This window comes from Talpa europaea, assembly GCF_964194135.1.
Source record: "Talpa europaea genome assembly, chromosome: 3".
Taxonomy (NCBI): Eukaryota; Metazoa; Chordata; class Mammalia; order Eulipotyphla; family Talpidae; genus Talpa; species Talpa europaea.
Window position 1 is genome coordinate 150,289,439 of NC_140069.1, and position 18,369 is coordinate 150,307,807.

At 61.7% G+C, this 18,369-nt stretch overlaps 1 protein-coding gene across 4 annotated transcripts in view; it reads left to right on the forward strand.

Moving 5' to 3' along the window:
• DPP6 (dipeptidyl peptidase like 6) overlaps nt 1–18,369 on the forward strand; it is a gene marked incomplete at both ends in the record, with an annotated part of 400,205 nt that overhangs the window by 343,955 nt on the left and 37,881 nt on the right. For all 4 annotated transcript variants that reach the window (XM_084230872.1, XM_084230874.1, XM_084230871.1 and 1 more), the window contains 3 exons: nt 4,344–4,498; nt 8,016–8,113; nt 18,105–18,228. In XM_084230872.1, the coding sequence (XP_084086998.1) occupies nt 4,344–4,498; nt 8,016–8,113; nt 18,105–18,228 (377 nt within the window). The remainder of the gene's footprint in view (nt 1–4,343; nt 4,499–8,015; nt 8,114–18,104; nt 18,229–18,369) is intronic.

Consider the following 18,369-nt stretch of genomic DNA (forward strand, 5'->3'; position numbering starts at 1 on the left):
ACCCCCGGCCAGTTAGCCTCCCTCTGTAGACACACAGAAGCTGGAGACCTCGTTTCCTGCCTGATACACATTGTTTTTGATAACCATTATTTTTTAAATGTGTTTTCGCTGATATTAAGAGATAATTATGCACATCCCTCAGCCTGGAGATGGCGGCTGCTGGGACTTTCTCTGGAAATATCTATTCTAATGAGCTTTTCTGCGAGGCATCAAGAGGAAATATTATTCTCATCATATATTTTTAAAGTTAAAACCCTAAAGAAATGTTACACATAATTTTAAGGCTATAGTTTTGCTTTTTTTATTTTTAAAGATTTATTTATTTATGCATACAAGAGCTGGGGTACAGGCCAAAGGTGTGGGGGGGGGGTGAGAGGACTTACCAGAGACAGAGCGGGGAGCAGAACAGGCAGATCCACTGAAACCCACTGCTGAGGGGAGCAGCGGGGAGCCAGGAGAGGTCTGCTGCGCCATGTGGGTAGCTCCCTGGCTGGGGATCAAACTCAGGCTGCAGGGGCCGCGGTCAGCTTCACAGCGCTGTGGCTTAACCCTTGCGCTACCAGGGAGGCCCTATAGTTTTGCTTTGTGGTTAAAAAATTCTAACTCTCAGAAGAGGCCAGAATGCTCAGCACTTTGCGAGACCCCTTCCTCCAGGGGGCTGCCCCGCCCCAGCGGGTGGGCAGGCTGCTATTCGGCTAAAATTCCAATTTCAGACTCCATCATTTTTTAACTTTCCGGTGACTATTACCAGGATCATCAGCTTTGGCAAAACACCAGGAGGAAAAATATGACCGTCTAAGGAAATTACAAATCATTATTGGGTTGCTAATACGTTTTACCTAAGACACTAAACCAATCACTGCGCGCATTATTAAATTAATATCAGTCAGCTGGAGTTCACGGGGAACGTTCTGTTTCTTCAGCTCCTACACGGCGCAGGGGCTGGCTTGAAGGCACGTCTGGACAGCACCAGGCAGTGGCGGCTCAGTTCAGGCCGCCTTCTGGAGGGCAGGGTGCTCTGCCCTCCAAATCCCCCTGGACTCCCCGGGCACCCGGCTGCGGGCTCAGCCCCTCCCGCCCAGGGCAGAGCACATGTGGGGATGTGGGGTGAAGCTCACCCCAGGGCAGGGCCTGACTGTCCCGTGCAGATCCAGCATGTGTCACCAGCTGCTGTCTGCTGTGTCCGAGGCCCGCGACATGACTTAGTACGTGTGACCCGGCCACCTAGAAGCCCCTGCGGCCGGAGGGTGGCACCGATGGATGTGCTGGGCCAGGGTGGCCGCCCCCGCCCCCTCCGAGTGTGACGCAGTGTCTGCATGACACCGTCCCGCAAGGTGCAGCAGAGAGGCCTGCCCGGAATGCCCTCGTCCCCTCCAGCCTGTGCTTGTCGCCGTCACAAGTGACCTTGCTCTGCTTTCCGCGAGCTGTGAACTGAGCTCACCTGCATGCAGATGGGTGGATGGGGATTGAGTCGCTTTCTCGTCCTTCCTGTGTGACCTGAGGCCCCTGCCCTGGGCGGGCCGCACCAAAGTCAAGGCGTTCCTGTAGGGCGGGCACATCCCCACGTGAGGTGGAGGGAGCTAGGTGGGGCGGGAGGGGGTGCCGCCCGGCACTGTCGCTCTCCCCAACATTTGGAGTCCAAGAACAAAGGCGCCTAGGCCCCAGGCAGGGAGTTGCTGTCCTCCCCTGGGGCAGGAGCCCACGGGGGCTCAGAGAGGTGGCCCCTGCTGGGTGGTGTGCGAGGCTGTTTCCACCACTGTGTCCTCACAGCCTGTCTGCAGCCCTCACTTGGCCCGAGTCCTGCTCAGCTGGGAGGGAGCGAGCTGGGAACCCCTGGGCTCCGGCCCCGGGCCCTCTCCCTGCGGGCTCCTCCCCCACCCCCGCAGCACAGAAGTGACCGAGCAGAGTCACCCACAAGCGGCGTGGCGGGCGGCGCCCGTCTGCTGCAGCAGGGCCAGGCCACACAGGGCGGGGGCTCAGGCCATCGCCGGTCTGTGTTCACACTCCGTGCAGCGAGCACAGCCAGGCGGCTCCGCACAGTGTCACCCCTGAGCCACGCTCAGCCACTCTGGGCGTCTCGGTGTCGGCCCGAAGGCTGGAACATCACGCGCCCTCAGGGCTGGCACTCGTCCGCCCAGACTGCTGGGGCTTTATCAGCCACGGAAATGCTCCAAGTCGTTTCACCTGGTGCCAGGAGGCGACAGGACGCTGGAGGCGGAGGGACAGATGGGGACTCCGCGGGGCCGAGTTCTAGCAGAACTGCCAGAGCCCAGGACACCAGGACCTTTGGTCTGTTTCCGAGCGGCCATGTCCCCGCGCGGGGGTGCGGTGGGCGGTGGAGTCGGAGGCTCGTGCTACTGACCGAGTCCACCGGCCACTGGAGGAAGAGACCGGGTCACGTGGGTGGGCCTCTGGCCGGCTGCTGGGTGCTTGAGGAAAGCTCTCTGCAGGACCAGGAGGAAACACTGGACTGGAGGACGATGCTAGTGACTGTGTGATGCCAGCGTCGCTGCTCCAGGCCCAGGACATCAGGTTCCTCCAAGAAAGGAGGCCAGTGGTGTGGCCACGGAGGGACAGGCCACCTCACCAGCCTCCAGAGGCCCCGGCCCAGCTGCCCGGGGAGCTGCCCGCTCGGTCCCTGAGCTGGAGGTGCAGCACATCATGGCAACCGCAGGGTCTGCCCACGAGGCCAGCCCCTCGCCTGCCCCGCAGCCCCCTGAGGCCGCTGACCCCGCTCCATGACGCTGCCCGCCTCTCTCTGTTTCTGCTGCTTCCCTTCTGTGGCCGTCACCCACGGGGCCAGTGCCACCGCGGCCTACACAGTGCCTCTCTTGGGATTTTTATCCTCTTGGGATCCCGGTCTGGGGCTGCCTGTCCGCCTGGGCCCGCACACGAGGCAAGTTCACAGTCACGCCTGGTGGTGAGCAGCGGCTGGGGCTCCAGCGTCCGGTCATGGAATTGTCCTGATCACTATTTTCAGAGCAAATCTCGAGGGAAGTCCCTTGCCCTCCGTAGAGACCGCGTGAAGGGACGAGCCCTTGACCTCAGCCCCACGTAGCACTGAGGTGGGGCTGCTGGACCCTGGGTTCTGACCCGATGCACTGGGAAGTGTCTTCAGCTGTTAAGAAACAGAGTAGGCGGGGCCGGAGTGCAGAGACCCCTACAGAGACACCGGGTGTTTGAGAAAAAGTTCTGCTGCAAATCGCTTGGCAACAGGAAAGGACATAAACTCCAATCTGCCTCCCCAGTGAAGAAAGGGAGTCAGGTACAGGTTTGGGGACCTGGTGGGGAACAGAGGATTAAATCTTAGTGGCCAAGGAGTGGGCAAAGGGCGAGGAACATGGGCTTGGCAGGGCATGTTGGCTGGTTCCAGGGCAGCTCATACGAGGGGAGGCACGAAGAGGCTCTTCCCAGGTCGAGGGAGCCCCGAGTGTCCGCCCCTCACCTCCGCCCCTCGCCTCCTGGGGCCCCGCCCCTGCACTTGTGTCTCCTGGCCCCCCTCGGCCTAGGGCTGAGCTCCAGCCCGGCACTCCTGCCCGCTCAGGCCGGTCATTTGCTGCCCTGCCCCCAGCTCCACCTCTGTGCTGGCGACCTCGCCGGGGGCTGGGAAGGAGGTTTCCTCTGTCCTTCCTTCATGGCCAGAGCCGGCGAGCCATCTCCAGTGATCGAGTTGTTCGTCTGGAAAAATATCAGGCCCTAGAATCCTCAGCCAAAGTTAAGACTCTAAGTAGCCGCGGTGCTGGTGGGACGGGCCTGACTTGGGGGTTCTGGGAACCCGAGGAGCATCGCTTGCCTCTCAGCCCTGCTGAACGGGGCCTTTTGCTGTTGTGGCACGCAGCGAACGTCCTTCCCAAGCGCAAGCTGAGCCGGCCCCGCACCCCCCCGGGGCTTCACGGCTCCACACAAGGCAGGACCCAGGCGCTCCTGCCAGTGGCCCGGCACCTCCAGGGTCTCCCCAGCCCCCTCCTTCCCGTCTGGTTCTGACTCCGTGGGAATGTCCTTCCTCTGCTTCTGCTGCTTGTGTCGTCTTAACGTAACCGCCCACGACAGGGCAATGACCATTCCACGCCTGCTGGGCTGGGGGTGTCCAATTTGTGCAAACAAAAATGGCTTCCAGACAATTAGCATCTGTTCCGTGAGGCCTTGGCTCGTTGCTTTCACTGTGCCAGGCCGGGCCAGGCCGGGGCCGGGGGCCGGGGGCTGGGTGGGCCAAGCCAGGCCTTGCGGGTTGCAGAGGCGAGAGTCCCTGGGGGCCTCCCTCTCCCCCGGGCGCACGCTGGGCCCGCAGCAGCGACCTCCGCGGCGTGGGCCGCTGCTCAGCTGTCTGCCTTGTCTGCCCGCAGAGGAGGTCCTGAAGACCCACATCGCGCACTGGTGGTCTCCGGATGGCACGAGGCTCGCCTACGCCACCATCAATGACTCCCGGGTGCCCGTCATGGAGCTCCCCACCTACACCGGCTCCGTGTACCCCACTGTGAAGCCCTATCACTACCCCAAGGTAGGTGAGGGGGACGGCGGACCAAGTCTCTGCCTCTCTCATCGCCCCCACCCCGACCGCGAAGGCGGAGAAGGCCAGGCCGGGTGAGCAGGGCGCAGTCGGAGGCAAGGGTAACCGCCCCCCACCCCAGCCCGCACCATGCCGAAGGCCAGCTCGGCAAAATGTCGTGTGAGGGGTTCCTGAAGGACGAGACAGTGCTGGCGAGACGGAGGGCTGAGGGGAGGGGCAGATGAGGCGGGCGAGGGAGTGAGGAGACGCCGACACTGGATGGGGGCAGGTGTCCCCTGCGGAGGGTCTCGGCGGGTCTTTGCACATTCAGGCAAGCGGTGGGACGGCGTCATCACCTGCATAGAAGCAAACCAGAAACAGCCAGTGCAGTCCTTCCAGGGCCGTCTGGCGCCTGCGTGTTCTGAGAAGAAATGTGACCTTTAAAGTTAATAGACAACAAAAAACTTAAACTCATTATTTCAGCCTAAACCATCACCCACGACAGCTGCTGGTCCTCGGCGCCTCCCTGTCCGCCAAGGCTACCACAGCACAGGATTCCTCCACCTGTGCGGCCGGCAGCTGGAGACCAGCTGCTCCCTGGTTGTCCGTTATCAGAACTTTTTCTACCTAGAAACTCCTAGCGTGATCAGCTTCCTAAAAAAGGCTTCCCTAAGAAACTTCTAAAAAGAAATTTGCGGCCAGCTCTGGGTTGCTTGTCGGGCACGCTCTCGTACAGCAGGTATTTCCCATTGTCAAGTGGGCCAAATTGCTCAGTGGTTAATTTTTGAGCAGGTCATTCTCCGAGCCGCGTGTTCACAGCATTCTTACACGTGTCATTTATTGCCCAACGTATTTTCCGAGAAGTTTTTTCTTTGTATGACCAAGAACAAAAAACAAAGGGATATTTATAGGTTACAGATTAATCTTCGGCCCCATGGCGTGGGGTACAAGGAATCTTCAGCCCCGCGGTGTGAGGCTCTTTGAAAGTCTTGGGCCCCACGGTGTGAGGCCCTCTCCTTAACTGCTTGCCAGCTCTTACCTGGTTGGGGCAGCAAGACACCCCCCACCACAGTAGCGCAGGAAACCCCTTCCTTGTTGTGCTGAATTTGTCAGGTTCACTTGATTTCAAATAATTGCACGACCACTAACCATTTGTCCAGGCTTCGTGGGAACCAGAGTAAGGACACACCCTCCACCTGTGATCCCGCAGCAAGCGCTCACCCGCGCGCACCAGCTCCTGGCCCACCTTAGACCTCGGCCTCGGGGCCAGCGCCACCTCCCTCTGCCCGGCCCGGCTGCTGCCTCGCGGCGCTGGGCCAGGCTGTGGCCTGAGACTGCCGGTCACTGCCCAAACCAAGCTGCGGGCTCCAAGGGCAGCAGGGCCACAGCGGGGCGGGAGGGGCCAACACCCAAACCTCACTTTACTTTTTTTTAACTATAAAGAGAGAGTGCATTTTTTATTTTTATTTTATTTAAGATTTATTTATTTATACACGCACTGGGTACAGTCAGAAGCGCGGGAGGGTGAGAGAATTCCCCAGAGCCAGAGCGGGGAGCAGAGCAGGCAGAAGGACCGAAGGACACTGCTGAGGGGAGCAGCGGGCGGCAGGAGAGGTCTGCGCGCCATGTGGGACCCTCCTCTGGTGGCCGGGGAGCAGCCGGGGATCGAACCGGTGCTGCAGAGGCTGCGGGCAGCTTCGCAACCCAGCGCTCAACTGCTGCGCCACCGGAGACCAAACCTCACTTTATAAGCACAGCATCTGGCAAGTGGGAGGGCCAGACGCCGAACCCCAGACCTCTGCCTGTGGCTGCCGGGGAGGGCGAGGCCAGCCCTGGCACACACGGCCATCTGGGCCTGGATGGCGTCCCCAGATGCCCTCCCCCCCAAGCCGGGTGCATGGGACGGCTCACGCATGCTCCTTGTAGGGGCAGGAATGGCCACTGAGCAGGTTTTCTAATATCCAGCAGACCGGGTAAAGGAGGAGTCAGAGTCCTTAGTGGGTTTTTGCAGGTCTTTTATTGGGGTTCACCAGGCATATGGCAGGCAGGGGTGCTGGCTGGGGGGCTGGGAGGCTTGCAGGCCTCCCAGCCCCCAGCAAGTCTTCACTCTATCTGGGCTCTCTGGAGTTCGTTCTGCTGCTTCTCGGCTTCTCTTTCGGCTTTTGCTTCGGCTTCTACTGCTGCTGCTGGCATCCCCCCATGACGCCGCCCTTAAAAAAAAGCACAGTCTTAGCTCAGCTGAATCCCATCTACCTAGGCCCACACCCTAGTCCAGGTGCCGCCATCAGGCATGCGCTCAGGACAAGGATCCATCATCCATCCTGATGGCGGGAGGGCAGAAAAGCCTGATATTTTCTTTACCCTACACTGCCCCTGACCCGAATCACTCCAGACTTCTCTGACGTCACCCCAGGGGTCAGGGCACAGCACATGAGCTGGGGTAACATTCAGTCGTGGCTCCTGGGACCTCACACCCCAGGGCAGCTCCTGGCCAGGTCAGGCCCCAGGCAGGAGGGCGGCGACTCCCTGGAAGCCAGGGCCTCCGCTCTGCCTCCTGTCCTGAGCGCCCCCAGGTGTCAGCACTTGGCCTGGAGTTGCTTTTCACAGGATTCTTCCCTCCTCCTTCAGCAGGTCTTGGATTAACTCCTGGTTATGTAGAAAGGCCCAGGGTTTTAGTTGGAAACACGGTTAAGTGCATTGAATTGATGTCAGATCTTTCAACACACGTGTGCACACCTGCACCTGTGCGCACATGCACGTGTGCACACACGCACATGTGCACAGCTCAGCCCTGGGCCCCCTGTCATCCTCTGACCCCACAGAAGGGCCATCTCCCTAGTGAACCCTGTGCCAGGGCCCCCCAATTTAGGAGTGAGGCCCTTGACTTTGCAGTGAGCTCTGGGACAGCTGCTCCGAATGGGAACCAGGAGCCCCACATGCCTCAGAACGGGGTTCCGGTTTCACTAGAGCCAGCATGTGCTGGCCAAGAGAAGCAGATGCTCTCTGGCCCATGACACCCCCAAACCGGAGCCTTGAGTTGGGCGCCGCCTGGCTCTGCAGCCCCCATGAACGTCTCCTGCAGTCACAGGGGAAGGTGGGCCACCCCCAGACACTGCCCACCAGTCAGGACTCACGCCCTCCCTGTCCCCAGGCTGGCTATCGGCCCACAGGGGCAGCCACGAGGACCCCAGCTCCTGGCAGGGCCTTGGTCCCCACACTCCCGGCATTCCCACACTGTGCTCGTCCTGCTTGGCACCTCCCTGCACCCCAGCCCTGCCCCCTGCCTCGCCCAGGTCTAGGTGCTGTTCCCCTCCCAGGTCGCGAAGCGAGTGGAGCAGACAGACCCTGGAAGACGGGGTGGGCGGGCGAGGGGTGGATTCCCTGGGTGGGTTCCCGATGTGGACGGGTCGTCCAGGGCACCCCTGGTCCCCACCTGCACTCCGGGGTCCCGCTTGGGAGCCTGCAGGGGAGACCCGGGGACACGCCCGGCGGGGGTGCTGACTCCAGCTCTGTCCCCTCTGCCCCGCAGGCCGGATGTGAGAACCCCAGCATCTCCCTGCACGTCATCGGCTTGAACGGGCCGGCCCACGACCTGGAGATGACGCCACCAGACGACCCGCGCATGAGGTCTGTGCGCGGTGGGTTTTGGGGGGCCCCACCGCCTGCTCAGGGCAGGGCCACGCTGCTGCTCACTTAAATCCCAGAAGACCGTCCCCCGTACATTTTCCAGTTTCCCTTGCACTTTATGATTCAGTTGTTTGCGAAAGGGTCACCTCCCCTGGGGACAGGCGTGGGGTGGGGGCCGCCAGCACCGGCTCCAGGGGCACGAGTGGGGTGAGGCAGGCAGCCGCCCCTCAGAAATCCACATTTGGAGCGTGACATCGGGCGGGCTCCCCTGCCGCTCCGCCCGGGGCAAACCTGGGCCCTGTCGTGGTGACGCCGGCCCGCCAAGGCAGACGGCTGCCTCGTAAGTGGGACACTGAGCAGGTTCTGTCCACACGGGTGGCCTGGGTGTCAGCTGCCCACTGTCCCCGAGCTCGCACGGCCTGGGCGCCAGGCGGCAGCAGCGTGTCCAGAGCTCCGGGCCCGCTCTCTCCATCTGGAAGCCCGGCGGGCGGCTCGTTCTGACACGCAGCAGGGCCTTGCCCGAGCACCAGGGCTGCTGCGGGCCCTGCTCCCGCTCTCCGGGGGGTCTCCCTGGTGGCGGCCCAGTCCCAGAAGCCTGAGCCAAGGCAGAGCTCCAGGCGCTGTCCCAGCCTTTCCTCCTTGGTGCCGCCGGCCACCCGCATGGGCCCGGTGCCCACACGGGGCCCCCACCGCCCCACCCACCTGGGTGCGCCTCCTCCCTGCAGGCCCCCAGGCCTGGCTCCACGCCCTTGCCTGATGAGCGCTGGTCTGGAGCCCAGTGCGTGGGCTGGTAATATTCTAGCTGGCACGGAAGGAACATCAGGGCGCCGCAGGCCCCTCGCTGGGTCTGCCCCTTCCGCCGTCCTCCTGTGCCCCAGCCCCGCCGAGCCCCCCGGGCCAGCGCCAGCAGACTCGTGGCATTAATATGGAGAGTCACCTGGAAAATCTCGGCCATCTGTTTGAGTTAATTGAAAATCACGTTGAGTCAATTTGGTGATGCTGGTTCCACAGGCTTGATTAACTTCAAGGACAATGAAAAATTAGCCTCACTCAGGGCCGGAGGTGCAGGTTTGCGCCGGCTCTGATTTCCCAGCTACGCACAGCGCGGCCTTTCTGTGCAGCGTAAGCGTGACGTGTTCATGCCACTGCCTCACCCTCCTCGTCCCCTGGCCTGGAAGGGGAACACAGGTGTCCTAGAACCGCAGACCCCGTGCGAGCCAGTGCTCTCGAATCCTATTTACCGTTAGACTGAGAGTTTGGTGGGGAAGGAAACGGGCAGTCATGACGCAGTAGGGGTTTCAGGCCTTCAGCAAATCCCAACAGGCAGGAATGAGATGGGCTGTGGGCAGGGGGCGGGCACCAAGGACGGTCAGGGGCAGCAGAGGCCGTGCCTGCCGGCCGGTGGTGACAACATCATGGAGTGGGGCAGGGATCCTCCATCTCAGCCCCCTGATGTGTCAGGCTGGTTGCTCTTTGCAGGGCTGTCCCACACCGGGGGCCATCCTGCAGAGTGCTTGGCACACCCCGGCCCCCACCTGCAGGTGCCAACCCCACCAGCCGGCACGTGGTACCTGTGGGCACAGGTGTGGGTGTGCGCACATGCATGTATGTGTGTGTGTGTGTGCGCGCGTTCACGTGGACACGTCTCCTCTCACCCAGCACCGCAGGAAGCCCCAGCTCACGGGTACTTCCTACACCAGCCGCCATAGGTGTCTATGGGCTCGGGCCTCCACTCGTCCCCCCACAGAGGGCCCGCAGCCCACCAGGGAGGCCACAGAGTGTTCTCCCCATGCAGCCTGCAAAACGCAGGCTTGCCGGAGGCTGGCAGTTGGATCCGGTGTAGGCCGGCCCTCAGGTTGAGAGGAAGACAAAGGTCACCATACAATGGAAATATCACATAAAAGGGGCCTCATGCCTACTGACCTGAGCCCCTCCCCACCAACAGTTATATCACCCACTACTACACCCACCACCACCCCACTCCACCACCACCACCATCACCTCCACCATCACCACCATCACCACCACCATCACCACCACCATCACCATCACCACCATCACCACCACCACCATCACCACCATCACCACCACCACCATCATCACCATCACCATCACCACCATCACCACCACTACCATCACCACCATCACCATCACCATCACCACCATCACCATCACCACCATCACCATCACCACCATCACCACCATCACCATCACCACCACCATCATCACCATCTCCACCATCACCACCACCACCATCACCATCACCACCATCACCACCACCACCATCACCATCACCACCATCACCATCACCACCATCACCACCACCATCACCACCATCACCATCACCACCATCACCACCATCACCACCACCATCACCACCATCACCACCACCATCACCACCATCACCACCTCACCATCACCATCACCATCACCATCACCACCACCATCATCATCACCACCATCACCATCACCACCATCACCACCATCACCACCATCACCACCATCACCACCATCACCATCACCATCACCACCATCACCAACATCACCATCACCATCACCACCGTCACCATCACCACCATCACCACCACCATCACCATCACCACCATCACCACCATCACCATCACCACCACCACCATCACCATCACCACCATCACCATCACCACCACCACCATCACCATCACCACCATCACCACCACCATCACCACCATCACCACCATCACCACCATCACCATCACCACCACCACCATCACCATCACCACCATCACCACCATCACCACCACCATCACCACCATCACCACCATCACCACCATCACCACCATCACCATCACCACCATCACCATCACCACCACCACCATCACCATCACCACCATCACCACCACCATCACCACCATCACCACCATCACCACCATCACCACCATCACCATCACCACCATCACCATCACCACCATCACCATCACCACCATCACCACCATCACCACCATCACCACCATCACCATCACCACCATCACCACCATCACCACCATCATCACCACCATCACCACCTCACCATCACCATCACCATCATCACCATCACCACCATCACCACCATCACCATCACCACCACCATCACCACCATCACCACCATCACCATCACCACCATCACCATCACCACCATCACCATCACCACCATCACCACCATCACCACCATCACCATCACCACCATCACCACCATCACCACCTTCACCATCACCATCACCACCATCACCACCATCACCACCACCATCACCACCATCACCACTTGACTTGCCCAAAGCCTCATTTGGACCCTGACACATTTGGACTCGCTGCTGGTTGTGTGAGAGCTGTTGTCACACCTGCCATGTTTCACTTTGTGCTTCAAGTTTTTGGGGGACTCTGAGCTGAATTGGAGAAATCACCAAATGGCAATTCTCAGGGGCGTGGCCTGGGCGGGGTGGGGGCAGTGTTAAAAGCTCCTCAGGTGACTCCAGAGCGGGTCACAGCAGTTTCACCTGGGGTGGAGGAGATATCTATTCTCGAGAACGTCAAAGCCCAGACCCACCCCAGTCTGCCTCCCACCCAACACGTTTCTCAGCTAGTCTCGTCTTCATGTGGGCGACTGGGAACCAGGTAGTCTCACCTGAGTCTGCCCTCAAACTTCTCTGGAGATATTCTGGGGGTAAACTGCATAAGCAGCCTCTGTTTTGGCCACGTGGGAGCGCGAACACCCAGAGAGGGCCCCAGGAACGTCAGCCCAGGCTCGCGGGACGGCACTGTGAGAGCCTCTGCACTACGGTGCCTGGCCCGTTCCTGGCGGGAGACTTGGGCAGGAGAGGCCTCTGTCCTGCTGCAGCCCTGAGGAGGACATGGACGTTGCTGTCCCTGGGCTCTGTGTCCTCATCAACATACACACCCAGTGCTCAGACACCTGGAAATCTGAGCCTACTGTCCAGTGCAGGTAAGCACCTGGCGAAGGGAGCTTTTTATGTCACCTGCCTGTGCTCAGAAGGGCATCCAGTTGCCTGGACGCTGGACACAAGTGCTGACCAGCTGCTCAGCGCTGTGTGCTGAGGAGAGGAGACCCCAGAGACAAATGCGACCTTGCCATCCCTGCCCCACCAATAAGGTGCCTCTGTTGAGCAGCAGGTCCTTGCAGCCAGCGCACGCACGTCAGCAGTCGCCTGGACAAGCTTGTTCGGGGCCAGGCCACAACCTGGGAGAGCGGAGGAGTGACCCCGCAAGCCACAGGTGTGGTGTGTGGGTTTGGGCATCTGCTGGGACGGGACTTGGCAGGACTTCCCAGCACCATGCGTTTTGCTGCCAGGCATGTGTCAAGAAGGGACCCACACCTGCCGCCATGCACCCCCCGGTCCCCTCTCCTAACAGACGAGCGGGAGGGAGAGCTGCAGGGCATGAGGAAGGTAGCTGCATGTCCTCATGGGACGCGGGAGTCCCAGTGCCTGAGGGGTGCTTGACCCATAGGGAGTGGGTTGGTCAGGTATGTGGGTAGGTAGACAGATGGATGATTGGACAGATGGGTGGGTGGGTGGGTGGGTGGAGGGAGGGAGGGAGGCAGAGAGGGAGGGAGGGATGGATGGATGGACAGATGGGCAGGTTGATGGACAGATGGGGGGATGGATGGACTGATGGACAGATGGGGGGATGAGTGGATGGATGGATGGATGGATGGATGGATGGATGGATGGATGGATGGATGGATGGACAGACGGATGGGCAGATTGATGGACAGATGGGGGGATGGATGGAGGGATGAATGGATGGATGGATGGACAGGTGAATGGACAGGTGGATAGACAGATGTGGGGATGGGTGGCTGGCTGGCTGGCTGGACATGATGTACACATGGTGGCCAGATGGGCGGGTGCTGAATACATGGAAATCGAGGCGTAAACAAGAGGCAGCGTGAGGTTTGCCCCCACCTCTCCCCGTCCACAGATTCCTCCCCCCCCACAGGCCTGGAGGTGACACCCCCTTGCTTCTCCCTCCCGCCCCCCACAGTTGCCTCTGCATTGGCAGCCGTGAGATGGAAGCTCTTTCCTTCTCTCAGGCGAGCTGACGGACGCTCGCATCATCGTCCCCTGTCACGGTCACGGTCTTGTGCGTGGCGCAGGGCACACGGCCCGCGGGCACATCCGCGTGATCCCTCAGCCATGGGGGGCCGCTCAGGTGTGGCCACGCAGTTCGTCACGTCTGGTGTCGCTTCAGCTTCCTAAGCAAAGACGCTTCCTATTTAAGAGCATCAAGTAGAGACATTTTTCTCTCCAAGCGTTTTCCTTGCTCCAGCCGGATCCCTGGAGCCGCGGTGGCGGGAGAGGACCAGAGCAGCTTGTGGGTCCTGTGCCCCAGATCAGCAGCCTTTACCCCCGTGCTTGTCGCACGCGGCCGCCAGGACCCAGGCCAGGATCCGGGAAGCCTAGCGGCGGCAGGCGCAGTAATTCCTGTGAGGCGAGATGACACCCCGTTAATATTTTATGCCAAACAAATGGGCTAATAAAAAATTCATTTGCTGCTCCCCAGGAAAAGCCACCGGCTCTGGATTTGAAGGCGCCTTTGCTGGGAGGTCACGGAAACGCGGTGTCTTTGTTCCCCAGCCCCTCCTGCCTGCCATGACCCCCTTCTGGTGCTGGGGGGCTCCTCTGTCCCCCCTCCGTATGGCGGTGCCCGCCTGCTGTGCGCCAGCCCTGACCGGCCCTCGGCCCGCGGGCGCGTGTGAGCAGACGAGCGCTCGGGAGTAGAGAGACCGTCCCTCCCGGGCCCGGCCTGCGCTGTGGCGTCCCGTGTTCTTTTCCAAACGCGACGTGTGCAGTTTCCAGACCCAGTCGATACTGGCCCCTGGGACTGCCACTGGCTTCAGCGCCTCACTGCACCCCGATTCTCTCAAACTTGGCCCCGTCTCGTCTTTAGGGGCTTCTGCTTCTGCTCCTGCCATCTCTGCTCCATCGCCCTCGTCCACCGGCTCTGCCCGAGCTCCCCGCCTGCCCAGATTGCTGGGCAGGGACAGGCAGGGGACGAGGGGACTGGCCTCCACCGGTGCCCGCGCCACACCCCAGCCCCCTTAGCTCATGGTCTCAAACCTGAGCATCAGTGGAAGCCCCTGGGCACCCCGTTTAGCCAGGCCGCTGGGCCTCACCCCCAGACTGCAAGACAGCGGGCGGGCAGGCCCGGGAAGCTGACCCCCGCGCTGCTGGCTGACCCGGAGATGAGGACCATGGCCTGGATGCCAGCGTTGTCTCCACCACCTCCTCCTGCCTGGCAGCGGCGTGGGCCTTGGCTAATGCACCCGAAAGCCTCGCAGAGTCACGCCGGCCAGCAGCTGGTCCGGGCAGGAGGCTTCGCAGGGGCCGTACAAGGGGCAGCAGCACTGGCGCTGACCTGCAGCCTCGGCACCGTCACCTGCAGGGACCGGGTGAGGGGAGCCGGCCCGGCTCCGGGCACCGGGGTCACCACTTCTGCCCGGCACCAGTCAAGGTGCTCTCAGGTCCGTCTGATGCTCGTTCCTCTGAGCCACCTCACTTTTTCTTTCGAAAGGTGTTTTGGGTTTGGCAATCACATATCTAAGTGGTTTTTCATCATTTAACTCACCCAGAGAGCTCAGGTGACCCTCCGCGTGCACCGCCTCCGTCCGCCCTGCCTGTCCCTCTCCCAGCCTCAGCTCCGCAGGGCCCAGGGCCTGCTTGTCCCGACTGGCTGAGCCCGCAGGACGGTCTGCGCCAAGCCCGCAGCGCCAGCGCCTCTCCCTGCTGCCTTCCCGGGGGTCGCTGCACCCAGGTTCGTTCTGTGTCGCCACAGTCCGGCTTCAGCAAGGAGAAGACTTCACTGTCGGCCACTTAAATGGGAAAACTTTAACTTATTCTCAATAACCTTCTTCAAGTGACGTGTGCATTACGGAAATAGCCGCTTGCGCCCCCCCCCCGACCCCACCCCCGCGCCTGCAGCCCCTCTGTGAGCATTTCCATCCGTTTCCCTTTGATTCTTTCCAGACACGCAGACGCGCTTCTCCGGCTCATCTGTTACGAATAACGAAGCCGGTTCCCAGCAGCGTCCCCTGCGCGCGTCTTCCTCTCGCCGCGGCTTGGGGCGGACACTTTTATTGACTGTTACATTTTCATACGAGCTATTCTTAGCTAATGGGGTCCTAAGGCTCCGCTCCCCGACACACCCGTTGGCGGTGACGTCAGGGAGACGTCTGCAGCCGCGCGACGTCATTGGCAGCGTGGTGTGGAAACCCCTCTCGGGGCCGTTACCTGGAAACCCTCTCGGCTGCCTGCAGCCTCTCCGCCCACGTGGGAACCGTGGGGCTGTGTCCGCGACACCCCTGGCAGAAAAGCAGCTGCGGGTCTTTCCGCCGGGACGCGATGTGCTCCCTCAACACACGCTAAATATTTACCGTGCGAGACGCGCTCCCGGGCCTGCGTCGGGCCGAGCGGGCGCGGCGGAAACGGGGTAATTCAGTCCTTCCCGGCAGGATTTTTATTTTGAGAAGTTTGCCCACATTTTTCTCCATTTCTCTGAATCAACTCGCTGCAGTTTGTGTTTCTTTCCACCCCCTTCATGGCGCCTCTTTCTTCTCATGGTGTCTCTCACACCAGCCTTCTCCCTCCCCCCGGGTGCCACCTGTGTATCTTTTGGGGTCCCCCAGGGGGAGCCCCATGCCTGGCACCGGCCACCGCCGCGGGGCTGCCTGGACGCTGGCCCTTCTCGGGGGCCTCTGGGCCTCTCACGGGCACCGCCGCGGGGCTGAGCGGGGTCCCCCGGCCTTCTCTAGAAGGTCTTTCTCCTAAAAATGATCCAGCTCTGCCGCCCCCCCCACCCCCCCGCGGCGAGGACCCTTCAAACCAGCACCAAACCCTCCAAAGCCAAAGGCCCGTGTTCCGCCCTCCCGGGCCGGCTCCCCACAGAGGCTGGCGCCCCGCTGCCTCCTCCCGGCCGCGCTGTCCTGGCGCTGGCTCGACCTGTTCCAGATCATGACGCGCACGCGGCGCTGGGCCTGGCCAGGAAGCCGTCCTGGGCCGGGCGTGTGGCCGGGGGGCGAGGTCACCTCCCGGGGCCGTGAGCCGAGGCCCCGCCGCGGGCAGCTCAGGTGAAAGGCCCGGGGCGCATCTGCTGGAAGGCGGCAGCGGCGGGGCCGGAGATGCCCACACGGGGGCTCCAGACAGGGCGGCACCGCGCGGGCCTCAGAGCGGCTCGGCCTGGGACTTTTGATGCTTCCACTGTTCTTGTAACTGGCGCTTGTTTTTCTCCTTACGTAACCTCGGTGCAGAGGCCCCCTCGCGAGGTGTGCCTGACACATGTTTGATTTTACAAAGGTGTGAAAGCGTCACAGTCCCCTGGAACCGCCCTTCAGTTCGGGGTGGGGCCGTCGAGCATGTTGGGCTGCTCTCCCGTGGTGGGGGCTGGGCGCCGGCCCCAGGCACCCCCAGGTCACTAGAGCACACCGCGGCGTGAGCGTCTGAACGGACCCCACGTCCAGAAACCCCAGTGCGCGCCCAGCCCACGTCTGCGAGCGGCCAGCCCCTGCCTGCAGGGACACAGCACCTGAGCAGCCAGGGTGCTCGTTGGCAGGAGAGCTGGGCAGACCCGGGGGGCCTTTCAGGCCTGATCGAAATCAATGTCTTTGTGCCTACAATTATCCCGGGAGTGGATCGAATTCCACCGTTGTAAGTGCGTCTCCAGCCCCCAGGCCCGAAGCAGACGGCAAGGCGAGATCCCCAGGGAGTGTTCCAGAAGGATGGGCTGCCCTTCCACACTGGCGCTGGGAGAGGCTGGAGGAGAGAACCTTTCAGCCAACACACAGATCAGGCCCCGGGAGGGCGGGCAGGCTGGCTGAGCAGACGCGGGGACGCGGCAGCCCTGCCTCAGCATCCACAGAAACTGAGAAGGCTGAAAAATCACAAAAGTTGGGTGGTGCCTGCGCACCCTCCTCCCCGCCCAGGTCTTTGGTAACTTCCAGAGACTTCTGCGGCGGCCCTGGGCACGGCCCTGCCCACGGGGGCAGGTGGCAAGTCCCGCTTCCCCCGGGCTCCCAACTGAGGCCAGGTGGCTGGAAACTGTTACGGTGGGGCTGAGAAGCAGGAGACGCAGGGTTCTGGCCTGGTTCGTGGGGACTCACTTCCGAGTGCTGGGGGGCTCTCTGTTGGGCGCTATTAAGAAATGCACCCCAGCTTGCTAGGAGCTGTCTAGGGACTGCCTTGGCCTCTGGGGGCAGAGGGTCTGGTCAGGCCATGGACAGCCGTGGTGGGCAGCAGGTCTCCTTACAGAGACAGGCTGGGGCAGTGCCTCTGCCGGGAGCCTGCTCGGCGTCCTGAGGGAGGCTCTTCCTGATGCTCCCCCCTCCCTTTGTGCATCTTCCTGCTACAAGCCCAGTTTGGGGAGATGTGGGTGGCTGGGTTATTACCAGGGGCCCAGCATCCCTGTGCTAAACACAGAGGGCCCCACACTCTGCTGGCCCCAGGCTCAGACAAAGCAGACCCGTGGCATCTGGAATCTCAAAGCCAGTCAGCCTGATGCCCAGAGCTTAGACCCACGTTCCCCAGCGCACTCGAGATGTCCCTGGGGAGCTTGTCCCTACAGAGGGGGTACAGGGGGATGGAGCCAGCCTCCAGCCCCACCTCCTGCTCTTGCTCTGTCCACCTCTCTTGTGACCTCCCAGCTACTTTGAGTAACGTGAAGGGGTGCATAGACCCGGCTAGAAAGCCAACCAGCAGGACAGCCCGCTGCAGCCCAGCTTACGAGCCCCGGGAGCAGCACCCCGACCCCAGGGCAGACAGGGAGTCCGTATGAACCCCAGCCCAGGGTGCACAGGGCGGCTAACTCTGGGCCACATGACTTCCCTCAGCTGAGGGAGCAGCCCAGAAGGGCCATGCTCCCGGGCAGCTCTGGCGTGGTGCGCCTCCCCCAACATTGCTGTCAGGGCCCGGGCTGTGCCCGCGGAGGCGCGGCTCTCAGCCCCTAACACTGCGCTTGGCGTCCTCAGGGAGTACTACATCACCATGGTGAAGTGGGCCACCAGCACCAAGATCGCCGTGAACTGGCTGAGCCGCGCGCAGAACGTGTCCATCCTCACCCTCTGCGACGCCACCACCGGGGTCTGCACGAAGGTAGGAGCGGGGCAGTTGGGGAGGGACAGGTTGGACAGGGCGGGCTGGGCCTGGTGGCTCCCTGGTCAGGTCCCTGCCCGGCGCTGGGCTCTGCTCCAGTGCCACCTGCTGGGGGGACTGGGTGCTGCGGCCAAGCTCTCG